Source organism: Opisthorchis viverrini (assembly GCF_000715545.1).
Source record: "Opisthorchis viverrini unplaced genomic scaffold opera_v5_223, whole genome shotgun sequence".
Lineage (NCBI taxonomy): Eukaryota > Metazoa > Platyhelminthes > Trematoda > Opisthorchiida > Opisthorchiidae > Opisthorchis > Opisthorchis viverrini.
Window position 1 is genome coordinate 85705 of NW_008751880.1, and position 13723 is coordinate 99427.

The window sequence follows — 13723 nt, forward strand, 5'->3', positions numbered from 1 at the left end:
GCAACAGCTGGAACCAGTGTGCATGTGGTACACGGTTAATAGTTGATAAATTGAGTGGAATGCTGTAGCACGTGTTCCGCAAACAAGAAGCTTAAATGAAGAGCGCCAAGGGGAGATTCGAAAGTTCATGTTGGTATGTAGCATGGTAGAGGTATCCTTAATTACACGAGAATCAATATTCAGTATTACCTCTCTACATGGAGACAAGAACCTATTAATACATCGACAGGAGATGCAAGACCAGAAACTAGATTGCGCTTATTTTAAGCCGATATACTTTGGCTAAACTCACGCGTAGCCGTACGAATTCATTTTTGTCTATTGTTGGTACAAGCTACAAACAATATTTTTATTCCACTTCTAGGTCAACTAGCTTGCTGCGTTCTCCTCTCGTTGCATATGTTTTGGATGAATAAATGCCGGAAGTCGTGACTTTGGCGAACAAGACTTTTTTCCGCAATAGAGGTAAGGTGGTCCTTTCGGACCTCCAACTTTGCTTCGCTGTTTGAGTAGTCGGAGTCTTTAATATTGCTTTCAATAACCATTGAATTGGACGAAAATGTATAAAGCGATGGCTATTTGTCTTTTTTGCGGTCCTATTTTACGCTGCAAAAGATAATGCTGTTGGTCTGTTTACCGAGTCTGGCAATTGACTTACGGACGTTTCGTCATCATTCGAGGAGATACCATCAGTGCACTGTTGGGTAACCCATGACACAGATGCGCAAACTGAAAGTGACTATGAGAAAGCTGGATGCTGTTAGATGTTTTCATCTTCCTTGCTGGCGTCCAGGTGATTCTTGTGCGTACTTGGAGGCTATGTAAGGCGTAGAACTCAACCAATACGGTAACGTTCATGTTATCCATTCTTAACAGGACTGCCTAACTAAACTTTTTTATCGCTTTTCGTCAGGTTCTTGTTCTATGAGGTTCGTAAACGACGTTGGTTGGATCCCGCTGTTGGCGTCCTATTCTGTTGTGTTACTCTAATGCTTTATTTCTTCTATGTTCCAAAGGCTTTTCACTAGGCTCCTTTTTCCACTTGGGGCGACATGGCTCAAATGGTAGGAGCGCGAATTTACTGACCGGAAGGTCCGTTGTTCGGACGCGACCCTTGCCTCTCGACTTCCCATGTTTAGGCTTGGGCAACCTGGCAGTATCCCAGACCTCGTGCTTCCTTCAGATAGTACGGCAGCTAGGCACCGGAAGGGTGTTACAGCTGGACGTTTCTTTTTTCAACTTGTTGCTGATGCACTATTTTTGTGGTTATGTGACAGGAAGGCACCAGTATTTAGCACTAGTGTATTGCTGTGGATGATGATTTAACGATGATGAATGCAGTTTCATCCACCTGATCTATTGGGGCTGACTCGTGCCCCACAGCTGCTGGTTTTTAATTAGAATTCGGCCAGTGCCTTTAGACAGACACACTACACCCCCAGGTCTGTTATAGCGCCCGACTTCCCTTTTGCGCTAGTGGGGATACCGCTTCTAAGGGCAATGAATGGCGCAAACCATGAGATGAACAACGTATAACTTGACAGAATGGTGCGAAAGAGATTACGAAGGATTTGGGTGTTGTAGATGCGGTTCGCCTTCCAGGGTACCATAACCCCTGAGCATGGCTTGGAATACTGCAGGAAATGGCGGCCAGCCGCGGCGTCCGTGCTGTGAGTTTCTTCCCAGATTGTCTGATTGAACGCTTGAGGGTATAGGAACTTCGGAGTGCTTACTACAGGCTAGCACCTCACCCACTGTTTTCTTTACTTTCCAATTTGTAACTCTAAGTGTAACTAAGTAAATTTTGTGTTTGCACTGCAGTGAAGCGTCAGTGCCAACACCGATGTTTCTGTCTCTGGTAACGATAGTCGTTTTTGATAGTTCTCAAGTTGAGGCCTCTGTCTTTACTTGCAGATTGCTTTACTGTGCTATGTTATGCTGAGTGTACGCTTGTCCCGTTAAATCAGTCAGTTGTTAGTATTCATATATAAGTAGGTCCTTAGGTTCCTATAGATAGGTATGTATGTAGATTCTTATCGAACCAATTTTAGTACACAGGTACTTTGGCCGATGATAGCTCAATTCGAATCAAACCAGCATACACGCCTTTAGGTTCTGCAACTTATGGGGTTGGTAAACTCGTTTTTTCACCGAAGTTCCTTTCCAAACACAAACACAGCACTAGGTGACCCATTTGGTTCGGTTTTGCTTCGTTACTCGGTGCGTCCGTGCATATAGGCATTGTGTGAACCGCTGTTTCTGTTCACCTATTTCTCAGTTTATTATTTTATCTTCTTCCTCACAGCTTCGCCGAAATTTAGCGCTGCACTCCTGAACATAGACTTGCAACAGAGTAAGTCTCGTTAGTTATTTTCTTTGCCTTTGCTTACTGGTAGTTTTGCGTACCTTATGACAATCGGTGTGAGTAAATTAATTGTACGGTAGGCGGACTTTACTTTTGCATTATTCCGGCCGCATTTAACTACTTTTGCAATGAAACCCCGCAAACATACATTGTAGGTTGCGATACACATCGTAGTTGTCTGTGTTCCTTCTCCCTTCCCTCATGGCCGTTGCTCTTATTTTCTCTCCCATTGTTTCTTACAACGCAGCCGACAGTTTATAGAATAGCTTTCTTACCTTCCTTCCACTATCATCTAACCCATTTCTGATGTATGGAAGTATTTCAACTGCCATCTCGCTTACTGATTAGTAGAATTAAGAACTACTTGCACTTGATATAACAGGTCTTCAATGGTGCGTGTTGCTTAGGACACTCTTTATCCGTTTTTGGGGATGTTAATCTTTATGAGTGCTATTACTCTCAGCTCATTGATTTCCATATGCGAATATTATATGCATGCGGTAATAGCTAAGGAGAAGCACTTAAATGACTCCCTTCTTATGAGCTTTTTCTTCTTTTCTTATACTTCAGAAGCTCTTCCACTGGTTCTGGATCTCCTCAATGGAATTTGTAACGACTTCACCAGCATATTGCTTCGGGATAAAAATACATCCACCACTTGTAATCCGAATCATACATCCGAGCATTCCACACCCGTGCCGACAGTGTCGTCGGTCCTTCACCTAGTGGTTGGACGTCTCAACCTATTGGTTCTCTTATCCAAACGTGCCCTACTTACTTTGGAGCCATACAGCGATTTGCGGTGTGCCTTCCTCCGTGCAGTGTTTTATGTGTGAGCGATCGCGTTCCATTCCATTCGTTGCTATTTTTTGTGGGTTTTGCGAAAAGTCGGTTGGACGCTTCCTTGTTCTTCCTTAAGATTTCTCCGTGTTAATCCGAAACAAAGAAATTCGTCAACTGAACTTACTCTGGTCGCATGGCAGTACATGTTGCTATCTCTCATTCTGATTCCGACCCCATACAGGGATGACAGTGGCCAACCTAAAATACACAGCACCACTGTAGGCTATACAATACAACAGTTTCCACGTGTTTTCTGTCCTCCAACGTATGTGTGGTAGACCGTTTAATTTGATACGGCAGTGAAGCATCGATGTTAAACACTGATGTCATGCTATCGATGATGATGGTGATGATAATTTGATATTCTGCGATTGATTGTTTCTGTAGACTCGTCGGTTCACGAATCTTTGTGATTCATTAAGTGAAACAAAAGCATATTCACTCTTGGATTCGTCACATATGCTTTAACGTGAGTGAATGGACGTATCCTTCTTAGCATCGATGGTTCCAATCGAACGGCAGTATCATTAGTTACTTTGTTGTATGTGATACTAGAGCGGTTCACCCTGTGTCATCTTAGTCAGTTTTTTTGCACGGCAGTCTCCTTTGCGAACCANAGTTACTTTGTTGTATGTGATACTAGCGCGGTTCACCCTGTGTCATCTTAGTCAGTTTTTTTGCACGGCAGTCTCCTTTGCGAACCAGCGGTATTTCCAGTATTGACGGAGAAAAAAATGTACGCGCACAGTATTCGTCTGGTTTCCGCTGGTCCGGCCCACTGGACGCGCGTTTGTTGATCATTTATGGAACCAAAACATTAGCCCTTGACAAATTCATGCAAAATTGGGCACCGTTTGGATGAATATCACCACAAAATTGGTTTAATTGTGCAGATAAGACGCCACTACCAGCAAATTACTTTGTGAATAGTAACCACTGTAATCCTGATAGGGCACACAAGGCCTCCCTTGGTACCTGGTCTTCGGACGTGTGCAGCGCCCGACCAAACCAGCTGAGCAGTGTAGTTGTATCAGCTTGTCAGTCGGGCATAAGTTAACACCCATATCAAACGATGCATTTCGTCGTAGGAAGTGCAATGTTTCCACCACACATGCAATACTGTGTACAGATCGACAATTGAATTCTGGTAGTCGTCTTCTATGTTTCATGTCCTTGCAACAGTAACTGCCGCAATGCGGCATCTCGTTTGCAAGTTGCATCCACGCCGGTACCATAACCAGTTAGGCTGAAGAAGGACCGAAGGTGATTTTCTTATTCTAGCACTTCGGCAATATTGCCAACAGCGGTCGTGGCACAATATCATCTACATAGTCTAAAATAAAGGTAGCTTGACTCCTGATGTGGTGGACAATTTAAGCTATCCATACACCATCATTTCGAGGTTGAATATAAAAGGCGATCGAAATCAACTCTGTCGCACATCATGTTTGTCCCTGCCATCCGGAGGGGTTTTTCGTTAGACCAAAGCTTCTAAGTTTAGTGAGCAGAAATGTAGGATAAAGTTTCCGGGGACGCCTTAGGTGGTGCCGTAAAACGAAGCTGCTATCAGTTCGGTGAACCTGAGGGCTACTGGCCAGATTTCAAGGTCCGAGGTACAGCATTTGCATCCACGACCTAGACGAAGCCTTGCCTGTTTTTCATAGATTTGTTGCTGTATCTTCAGAGGCTTAAGCCTGTGCGTAGTTTTGAGTCGATCGGATGTGAGCAGATATTCAGACTGGTGCCAGACACTAAAGTCACTCTCCACCCGTTCATTAAGTCTGCATACTGCGAGCTGCCATCTTTATTCGTAGAACCTAGCAGGCATTTTGGCTCACACAATACTGAACGAATTTTCAACCGGCAGTAAAACAACCAGAGTTAGGCATTTGGATTCGTTAGACCAGTGCGCCTGAGTCACAAAAACACCATCCTTATCATTTGCGCTTTACTCTGCTGGTTCCCCGCTGTTTTCTGGTTGAACTATTTTATGTGGCACGCGATAACGTTCCGCATAATTGTACCCAAGAGACGTGACTGTCTTGGAAAGCACTCAGGAGGCATGCTTTTCTGGTGCCTCTTTTGAAATTGGAACAACAGGAGAAATTTGCCATTCCCCGGAAAGCTGCCGCTCTCTGTATATGAAGCTCATCAACATCGTAGTCTCACACACAAGCCCTCATTCATCGAACTTGAACACGGTCGTTGAGAAGGAATCCATATTAGTTTCCTGGCTTCCCTTTACAATTTGCAGTCACGAACCTCCCGTTTAGAAAGAGCTGAGTAGTTAACTTTCCATCTCGTCTTCATCACGTTCTTGCAGCGGAAAACCAAGCGAACTGATCTTCACAGTGTTCTGCTCATCGTTCTGGACGATAAGTTTGTAAATGAATAACAGATCCTTCTATTTCCTTTATTCCCTTGCCGTAATGTTTTTGCCGGTCTTTCAGATAAGTTGAAGAAGATTGTGGTTATTTTCAGTAGCGAAAGCTGTTCACCCTGTATTGGCTGTTATCTCAGTACGGAGTTTCGCTGGTCTTTGTCCAACTACTTCCGTTGGATCTTACTAACGCGACCGAATCTCGAGGAACAAGGTTTTGGCGATAATTGAGGTGCTCAAATTCTGTCTTTAGGAAAAGTTGACGGTTTAGAGTTGGGTGGTGGTGAAGTACTTGATCCTTTGTCATATCCTAACGCATCCTATTCTATGCATATTCCGTAGGTGTCGCATTAAGGTCGCCTGATGTTTATGCTGCACTTTCAAGGTCACAGAGTTGCCCAACTGACCCCTGAAATTTCTTATTTTAGTAGCACCAGATGCGTGAGAACCCAAATTTATCGCCACGTAAATTGCGTATACCCTGATCTGATACAGACTTGGTATTATACCGGTTTCAATTACTCGATATTTGTTACCAGAAGGATCTGCACACGCAGTGAAATAACAACAACTGTATATAATTCGAAGAAAAATCAATCGTGACAATTTGGCATGGCTCAAAACGTTTTTTCAGTTGGTTTTACGACTACCCAAGGCTGACCGTTCTCAGATTGCAACAAATGATGAATCTACTCAAAATTTCCCAACCATTAGATTTAGAGTGAAATGGATTCCACTTAACAGGTCACGTCGTTGCCAGAACGAATTTCGGAATTACCAGGCGACAACGCGGCAACTGTTGGATGCGAACCGAATACAGTATTCAAGTCATTGGCGTGCGACTTTTCGATTAGTTGGACGGTGATTTCCGTGTCTGACCCGGCAACATATTCATATGAATCCGTTTTTCATCTTCACCTCAAATCTGAGCAAAGTAGTGAAATCCACTGTTAGTCATTTTGCTCTATCCAAGAACTAGTGGACAGACAGAAATCACTAGTTTATCACGAAATGTGAAGTTTTTCAGTATACTTTGAATTTTACGGAATTCCAGCACACTGTGGTTTCTAGTCAGGTCCAATCGATCTGTCTCCAAACGACCAACTACTTGGAAACCAAAAGCTGTGACAAATAGTATTAGAGAAATTGAAGAAAGCGCAACCTCAGTGACGCATATCGAATCCAGTAATACAGGAAAGCTGGATGAACACTAAGTATCATACTGAACTTAATTTTTCAGCAATTCCCATGGGAAGTGGTAATACTGTAGCACGTATTCGTAGGGTTGATTGGCTGAATAACGTTTGGAACCGCTAGACAAGATGGTAAAATGAATTCAAAAGGGACTCTAATCGGCACGGAATCGTACCGAGTGTTTTGTGTGTTTCCTAATTTACTGTCTCGTGGAATGTAGTTTTCATGCCCAAATAATCCAAAGTTCGCTTGATAGTAGGCGAAATATCGATATGTGTATTATTTCATTGCTGATGATTGGATATTTTTGTCTTATCAATCCATCTCTTCCTTTTCAGTTTACGCCTAACTATATGGTGTCACAACCGTTCTGTACGCTGTGCAGCTCTACGTTGTCTTCGATACTACTTACATACATGTGTAGATGTCCGTCTTTTTTTGGACTGTCGACTGGATCTGCTCGTGGCTCGGTTAGTCTTGTTTCATGTGCCTTTGTTATTTGTCTCACGCGGCGCATTTTTGGCGCACATCTTTGAGGGGTCTTTGAGTGATGACCAAACTAGCTTAGAGGGTTCGCTCCTGACCAGTTTGACCTGGACGAAGTCGAGAAGGCCTTTGTGGCGAATAGTGACACTAAATCTATTGTCTGAGGTTGGTACTGATTTCAAATCATTTGTGACGATTTTCTGAAACAACTCAGTAGTGTGCCGTCGTGCATCCGATTTACTGCAGAGCAAGAGTGCAAACTGTTTTTTTGTTTGGACTTGGCTCTCGAGAGGAAAACCGATGGCACTTTATGAGATCTACAAACTTTCACAGTCTCTTGATATTTCGTGCGAACGAAACGCTTGTCTATCTAACGAGTAACGCCAGGAAGATTTACTCACCTTACATTCTAGACAGGAACTCGCGACTCTCCTTAGAACAAAACTTTTCTTCTCTGAACTCCGTTAAAAGCGTAGGAAACGGAGAAACAGCTCACTGTCAGCAGAATGAAAACAGTATATACAGTGACAGTGCCTACAATTATTAGACATAAGAAAATCACTCAATGCTGCCAACGTTCAGTACGAATCTCTAACATAAGTAGTCTACCCCCGAATGGTTAGCGGTGTCTACTCATCTGCGCGTATGTGGTCCGCAAACTAATCGGTTGCACGAGCAGATGCATGTTGATTGGGAAGTAAGGCAGCAGTGCAATCCTGAGCCATTTAATCAATACGGGTCATTAGGTCAGCCCAACTCAGTCATCGGGTTACGGATAATTGATCAGTCGAGTTCGACAATTAACCCTGTACGTGAGCAAACCGTTCATTATCAGACTAGTGAGTTCAACTCTGTGTACGCAGATATGACAAACCCAATTAGCCCGATCAAGCTGCCATCGATCATCTAGGCAAGAACACGCCACTTGTTACGTAACTATTGTTCGTCCTTTTAGCTGTCCGAACCGGTACCAAAGACACTACTGCTGAAGCCTTCTCGAATTTTCAGATATTTCTCCCTCTCCCTTACCTCTCTGCAAGGATTGCCAGTTCTGTTCACCTGGCATCATTCTTGCGGCAACTTCTGTCTTTTTGTCTTCAGTAACAGCCACAGACACACTGAAATCAATTTTCAAACCCCTAAGGAAGGTCTACTTAGCTGGCTGTAATCTTAGAACACTCAGGTGAGCGGGGAAACAGACTGCCCCGCTATTAAGCTGGAATTTTTTTCCTGCGCAGACGTCCTGTACATCAGAAACCTGAGTTCAAGTTACACGTACTGTGATTGAACTAACCACTCCGGCAATCTCCGCTCCTGGCTGTGCAACCCTGGTAACAAGAAGGCCGCTGCCACCGGACGTGCCGGGGCAAGTGTTGTGTTGAGTCACCAAGCAGAAGCGTCCTTATACGGGAACAAACAATCCACACTGCTGAATAACCTAACCACCATCATACCACCTTTATGCATGCGCCTTGCACGGTCTACTTAGCTGGCTGTAATCTTAGAACCCTCAGGCGAGCGGGGAAACAGAACGCCCTGCTCTTAAGCCGGAATTTTTTTCCTGCGCAGACGTCCTGTGCATCAGAAACCTGAGTTCAAGTTACACGTACTGTGATTGAACTAACCACTCCGGCAATCTCCGCTCCTGGCTGTGCAACCCTGGTAACAAGAAGGCCGCTGCCACCGGACGTGCCGGGGCAAGTGTTGTGTTGAGTCACCAAGCAGAAGCGTCCTTATACGGGAACAAACAATCCACACTGCTGAATAACCTAACCACCATCATACCACCTTTATGCATGCGCCTTGCACCTACATAGTGCGAGGTCATGCTTCAGAATATTCAGTCTCTGAACGTGTCGCTTGCATGTCAAGGAAAAGCACTGGATACTCCGGTTGTTTCATTAGCTCTGGCAATGGCGTGTCAGTCATTTGCACTGGCTTGGTGCTTATGAGCTTATCATTTTAGTAAGTCGAGGCTATCACAAAGCACTGCACGTAACAACCGACCTCCGGCAGTGCGATTTCAAATCATAAGCTGCTTAGCCTGTTTTAATGTGGGATTTGAATACCGTCGCTGTGCCGAATTCGCAGGTCTAGTCTTGTGCAATCCCACGTGGGTGGCTGCTCAGCCTTAGAACGTTATATATATATATATATACGTTCTATTCGTTAGTGACTGCTGATTAATCCATGACGCAGAGGTATGCACCTATAATAAGGTTGAACATTTTGCTTCGGCAATATTCAGCACCACCTTTTAGTAAGTAATTAAGATAAACTAACGAATCGCGTCTCTAAAAACACACTTGATACCTTCGCTGTTTGACGTAGCCTCATTCACTTCAGTTTTGTGCGTTGTACCAACTCGACACCAGCCAAACGGTATTTTCCAAGGCCGGTGTGCACACTTCGGTCTTGGGCTAGTCTTTCATTGCTGATCGATCAAACTATCGACCAAGTGAGCACGTACCGAAGTACACGAGATCAGAACCCTATGATCGAGTTTTTTCAGCCCCATGTGCCGAATATTGCGCCCCCGGTGTTCATACACTTAGTTATCCAGTATTGGGGGCGAGATGGCCCAAGTGGTTAGAGCGCAAATCTACTAACCGGAAGGTCCGTGGTTCGAACCCGACCTCTGGCACTCGACTTCCCCTGTCTAGGCTTGGGCAACCTGGCAGTATCTCAGCTCTGGTGCTTCCTTCGGATGGCATGGCAGCTAGGCACCAGAAGGGTGCTACAGCTGGACGCCTAACTATCCAGTATTATACTTTTCTTTTATTTATGATGTGTGTGCAGCCGATTTTCGTGCTTTGGTGACATTACAATCGGTTAAACCTTAAGAGGCGAGGCCGTCTTTTGTGCCAGAGGTAACCTTTAATGGAAACTAACAAAACGCACTGTATGTTAGTGACAGTTTTCTGCCGCTTGATTACCCAAACAAGCTGTATGCACCAAGGAAAATGGATCCGTTTTATCGAGACTGTGGAATGAACGAAGTTACATGAAATATGATAGATCGATTCCTCGTCCCAGCTTTCACTATGAGCATAACATATTGTTTCTGCTACGATATGAGTGGCCGGTGTCCGAATCGTATTTTCCGGTCAGCAGTGTTCAAACCACTGGATGCACGCACATTGTAGGAGTGGGTGTTTCATCACATCCAAATGGACGGCTTTGCCGACAAGTAACCGACCACAAACACCAGTGTTGTCGCCAGTTTGAACTGGAATCTTGCTGACAAACCGTTCCATATCCCATATTGACATCTCCCCAAGCAAGGGATGCGATGGTCCAAGTAGTTAGAGCGCGAATTCACTGATTGGAAGGTCCGTGGTTCGAATCCGACCTCTGCCTCTCGACTTCCCCGTCTAGGTTTGGGCAACCTGGCAGTATCCCAACCCTTGTGCAACCTTCGGGTGGCATGCAGTTGGCCACTGCATGGGTGCTACAGCTGAACAATTTTTCCCAAAGGAGAAAGCTAGGTGATACTTGGTTGCTTATATGTACCAACCTGATAACATCCGTTGTATGTTAGCTGAGCTTTTCTGTTTTAGGGCACGAGGGTGTGGTCTATAAGCGTGGTTTCTGCTTGGTTTGCAAACATGTCCTAGCTTTGTCGAGGATATATTAATAGACAACAGGAAGGCTGATATGGATAAATGCATTTGCCCTCAAACCACAACCAACTGTTCCTTTATTAAGTGAAAATAAACAACGTGATTGAAGCCAACCGCCCTTCGCTATTTTTACTCTCATGTTTAAATCTTTGCTTTTCGCACAGCTGTTTGGATCTGTCGTACATGCAAGAGCCGGCTGTGTCATCATCTCAACCAACAGCACTCTCTACTTGTCCTTCCGACCATCGTGATGCAGTACCTTATCACAACCAACCTACCACCTCTCCTTTTCCCGTGACTTCCACTCATGTGAACCCAGAGTGCCATAGCCAACAACCAGTTGCATTACCGACTACCACGGTGGGGCTGCCAAACTGGTTATCAGATCAGCTAGTTAGACGCGCTCGGAGAACCATTAATCCGAGACTACGTTAGTCTATTCTTTTGATGTTCTACTGTTTTGTTGTAAGAACTTACATTATACAGACTTTATGTAGTTATGCATTGGTGGCGGACCAAATCATTTGGCTGTCTGCCACCAGAGGTAACTTTGTTTCAGGACGACCATTTCGTTTTGGACACGCAACTTGCTTCCGGTCGTACGATAGCGTGGGCATTCTTACAGGCGGTTTTCCCACAGGCATTCGCAAGTCGAATTCGAAGTCGGCGAAGTGTCAGGTCAGCAGTATCGACATATGCTAGACCAAGCGCTCTTTGGTGAAGCAACGTAAGGCTTGTTGTGGGCACGTGGATGAGACGTTGTAAAATATAGAAGTAGCTTCGCTCGCATTCACCACTGTATTTCGTTACTCCTGAAATGCGGCCAACTAGTCACTGGATGTCGCTGCGGCCAGCAATCCTGATTGAATCCATCGTCTTTCGGTCCACTTTGCTCTGGGAATGTGGGGGTTACTGTTTTGTGCGTAACGCAACGACTCAGTGCACTTTGAAGTTGTGACACTATTTTTCTAGACCCGTTATTAACTAGTTTTACGAGATTGTCAAACGCTGCAATGTTTGCCTGTCATTTGAAAACACACGAGATAAACCAGTAGTTAACACCTGTGTGTGAATCTTTTTACGGGACAACAGTCTCTGCTCATTCACATCATACACACCTAACACAATGACGCGTGTTTCAATGGTTCACTGCACTGCCTCCAGTGACGCCCATTCTTCTCGAAGTAGGCTTCCTAAAGTGTGTCCATGGTGTTGTCATTTTGTTTAATTCCAAATTTTCCCGGTAGGCTAGTGGACGTTTCAATCGAAGGCTGGAGCAGTTTAGTGACAGATTGGGGCGAGGTTGAGAATTTCGTGACGGTCAAATCCTCGCAGTAGGACACACTCGAAATCCTGTTGTGGAGCATTTTACGCACCTTGGAAGCTGTATTGGTTGTGATTGCAGTGTGACAAATGAGATCATTGCACGAATCTGCAAGGATCGAGTCGCGTGTGCTTATTTGAGACACCTGCGTCAAGGCGGTGTATTCCTGAATCTCAAGGTACTTGTACGTCATGCTACAATACGGCTATTTTATTGTATGGCTGTGAGACTTGGCCTGTTCGAGCAATGCAACTAAGGAGTCTTCAGGCGTTCGACAACAGTTGTCTCACCACCATAGCTCGTGTGGGTTGGTGCCGAAGAATCCATAACGAGGCTACTAGAAAGCGAGTTCTACAACGGGGACTTCCATTAAAGAATATGTCCAACACCAGAAACTGCGTTGGTTGGGCCATGTATTGCGCAATCTGAATCATCGTTTGCCGAAGAGTTGTTGTTGTTCAGCTGTAGCACCCTTTCGGTGTCTAGCTGCCATGCCACACGAAGGAAACACGAGGGCTGGGATACTGTCAGGTTGCCCAAGCCTAGACAGGGGAAGTCGAGAGACAGAGCTCGGGTTCGAAGAGTGCTGTTTTGGGTGTTCTTGGTGATACTCGCCTCTCAGGATGGAGACCGCGTAACCCCCAATGCGCGTAGTTGGAGACGTTGCAAGAAATGGTTGCTGGAAGGTCAGCGACGTTCTTGTTGTCAGTTTCCATTCAGATTACCTGATTGAGTGTCTGGAAATGTGGGCACCTCGGAATGATTGTGGTAAGCTAGCATGAAGTCCCTTCCCACCCACCTTCATTATTTTCTTCATAACAAGGCCTTCAAATAAATCATGGTTGTACGACAGCAAAGCATCGGTGTTAAACACAAATGTCATGCTGTCCATGGTGATGATGATGATGGTGATGATTTGAAATTCCAACTCACTTACAGGTCAACGAACGAATAATTCAAATAAATGTGCGTAGGATTGTTGAAGGGATTGTCCGTGCTCCACAAGATGCCCTTAGCTGACGAGTGGTGAAAATGCAACCATGTCGGACTACTTTCTGGTGGATGTATTTTTCCGCACGGTCTTAGTGGGAATGGTGGTAAACTAGCAGTCAGATGAATACCGGTACTGTCATCTCGTAGCGAATTCGGGTATTGAGTAGGTCTTGGAGGTTACTCATTGATACTCCTTTTGGGAATGAAACTAATTGCCCTTTGATCGGCGGGTCTGACTGTAATCAGGCATGTGTGTTAGGGGCAGCGCGAGTTTCTGTGGCAGTGATCACACTGGACACCTCACGGTCGTTTAAAATTTTCGTTCTCTGTTCGTACATGTTCTACCTGTAACTAAAAGTTCTCCGGGCTTGTATGGGAAGCAGTTCATCAGGCCGCGTTATCACGCTTCAGATTTTCCCACAATTCGGATCAGGGATTATATAATATATAATAATAATATAATATATATATTGTTATGTACATATATATATATATATATATATATATATAACAAA

General features: G+C 44.6%; 2 protein-coding genes across 2 annotated transcripts in view; one reads left to right on the forward strand and one right to left on the reverse strand.

The window, feature by feature from the left end:
- Positions 1-416: 416 nt before the first annotated feature.
- Positions 417-13723, forward strand: part of T265_08521 (hypothetical protein) — a gene marked incomplete at both ends in the record, with an annotated part of 60285 nt that continues 46978 nt past the window's right edge. The window contains 6 exons of the mRNA XM_009174350.1: positions 417-465; positions 2306-2353; positions 2936-3197; positions 7121-7252; positions 9932-10057; positions 11056-11321. Coding sequence (XP_009172614.1) covers positions 417-465; positions 2306-2353; positions 2936-3197; positions 7121-7252; positions 9932-10057; positions 11056-11321 — 883 coding nt within the window. The remainder of the gene's footprint in view (positions 466-2305; positions 2354-2935; positions 3198-7120; positions 7253-9931; positions 10058-11055; positions 11322-13723) is intronic.
- On the reverse strand, positions 4367-9982 carry T265_08522 (hypothetical protein; the record flags this gene model as incomplete). The annotated part of the gene is made up of 2 exons (XM_009174351.1): positions 4367-4454; positions 9879-9982. The coding sequence occupies 2 exons, from the start codon at positions 9980-9982 to the stop codon at positions 4367-4369; spliced, it is 192 nt and encodes a 63-aa protein (XP_009172615.1).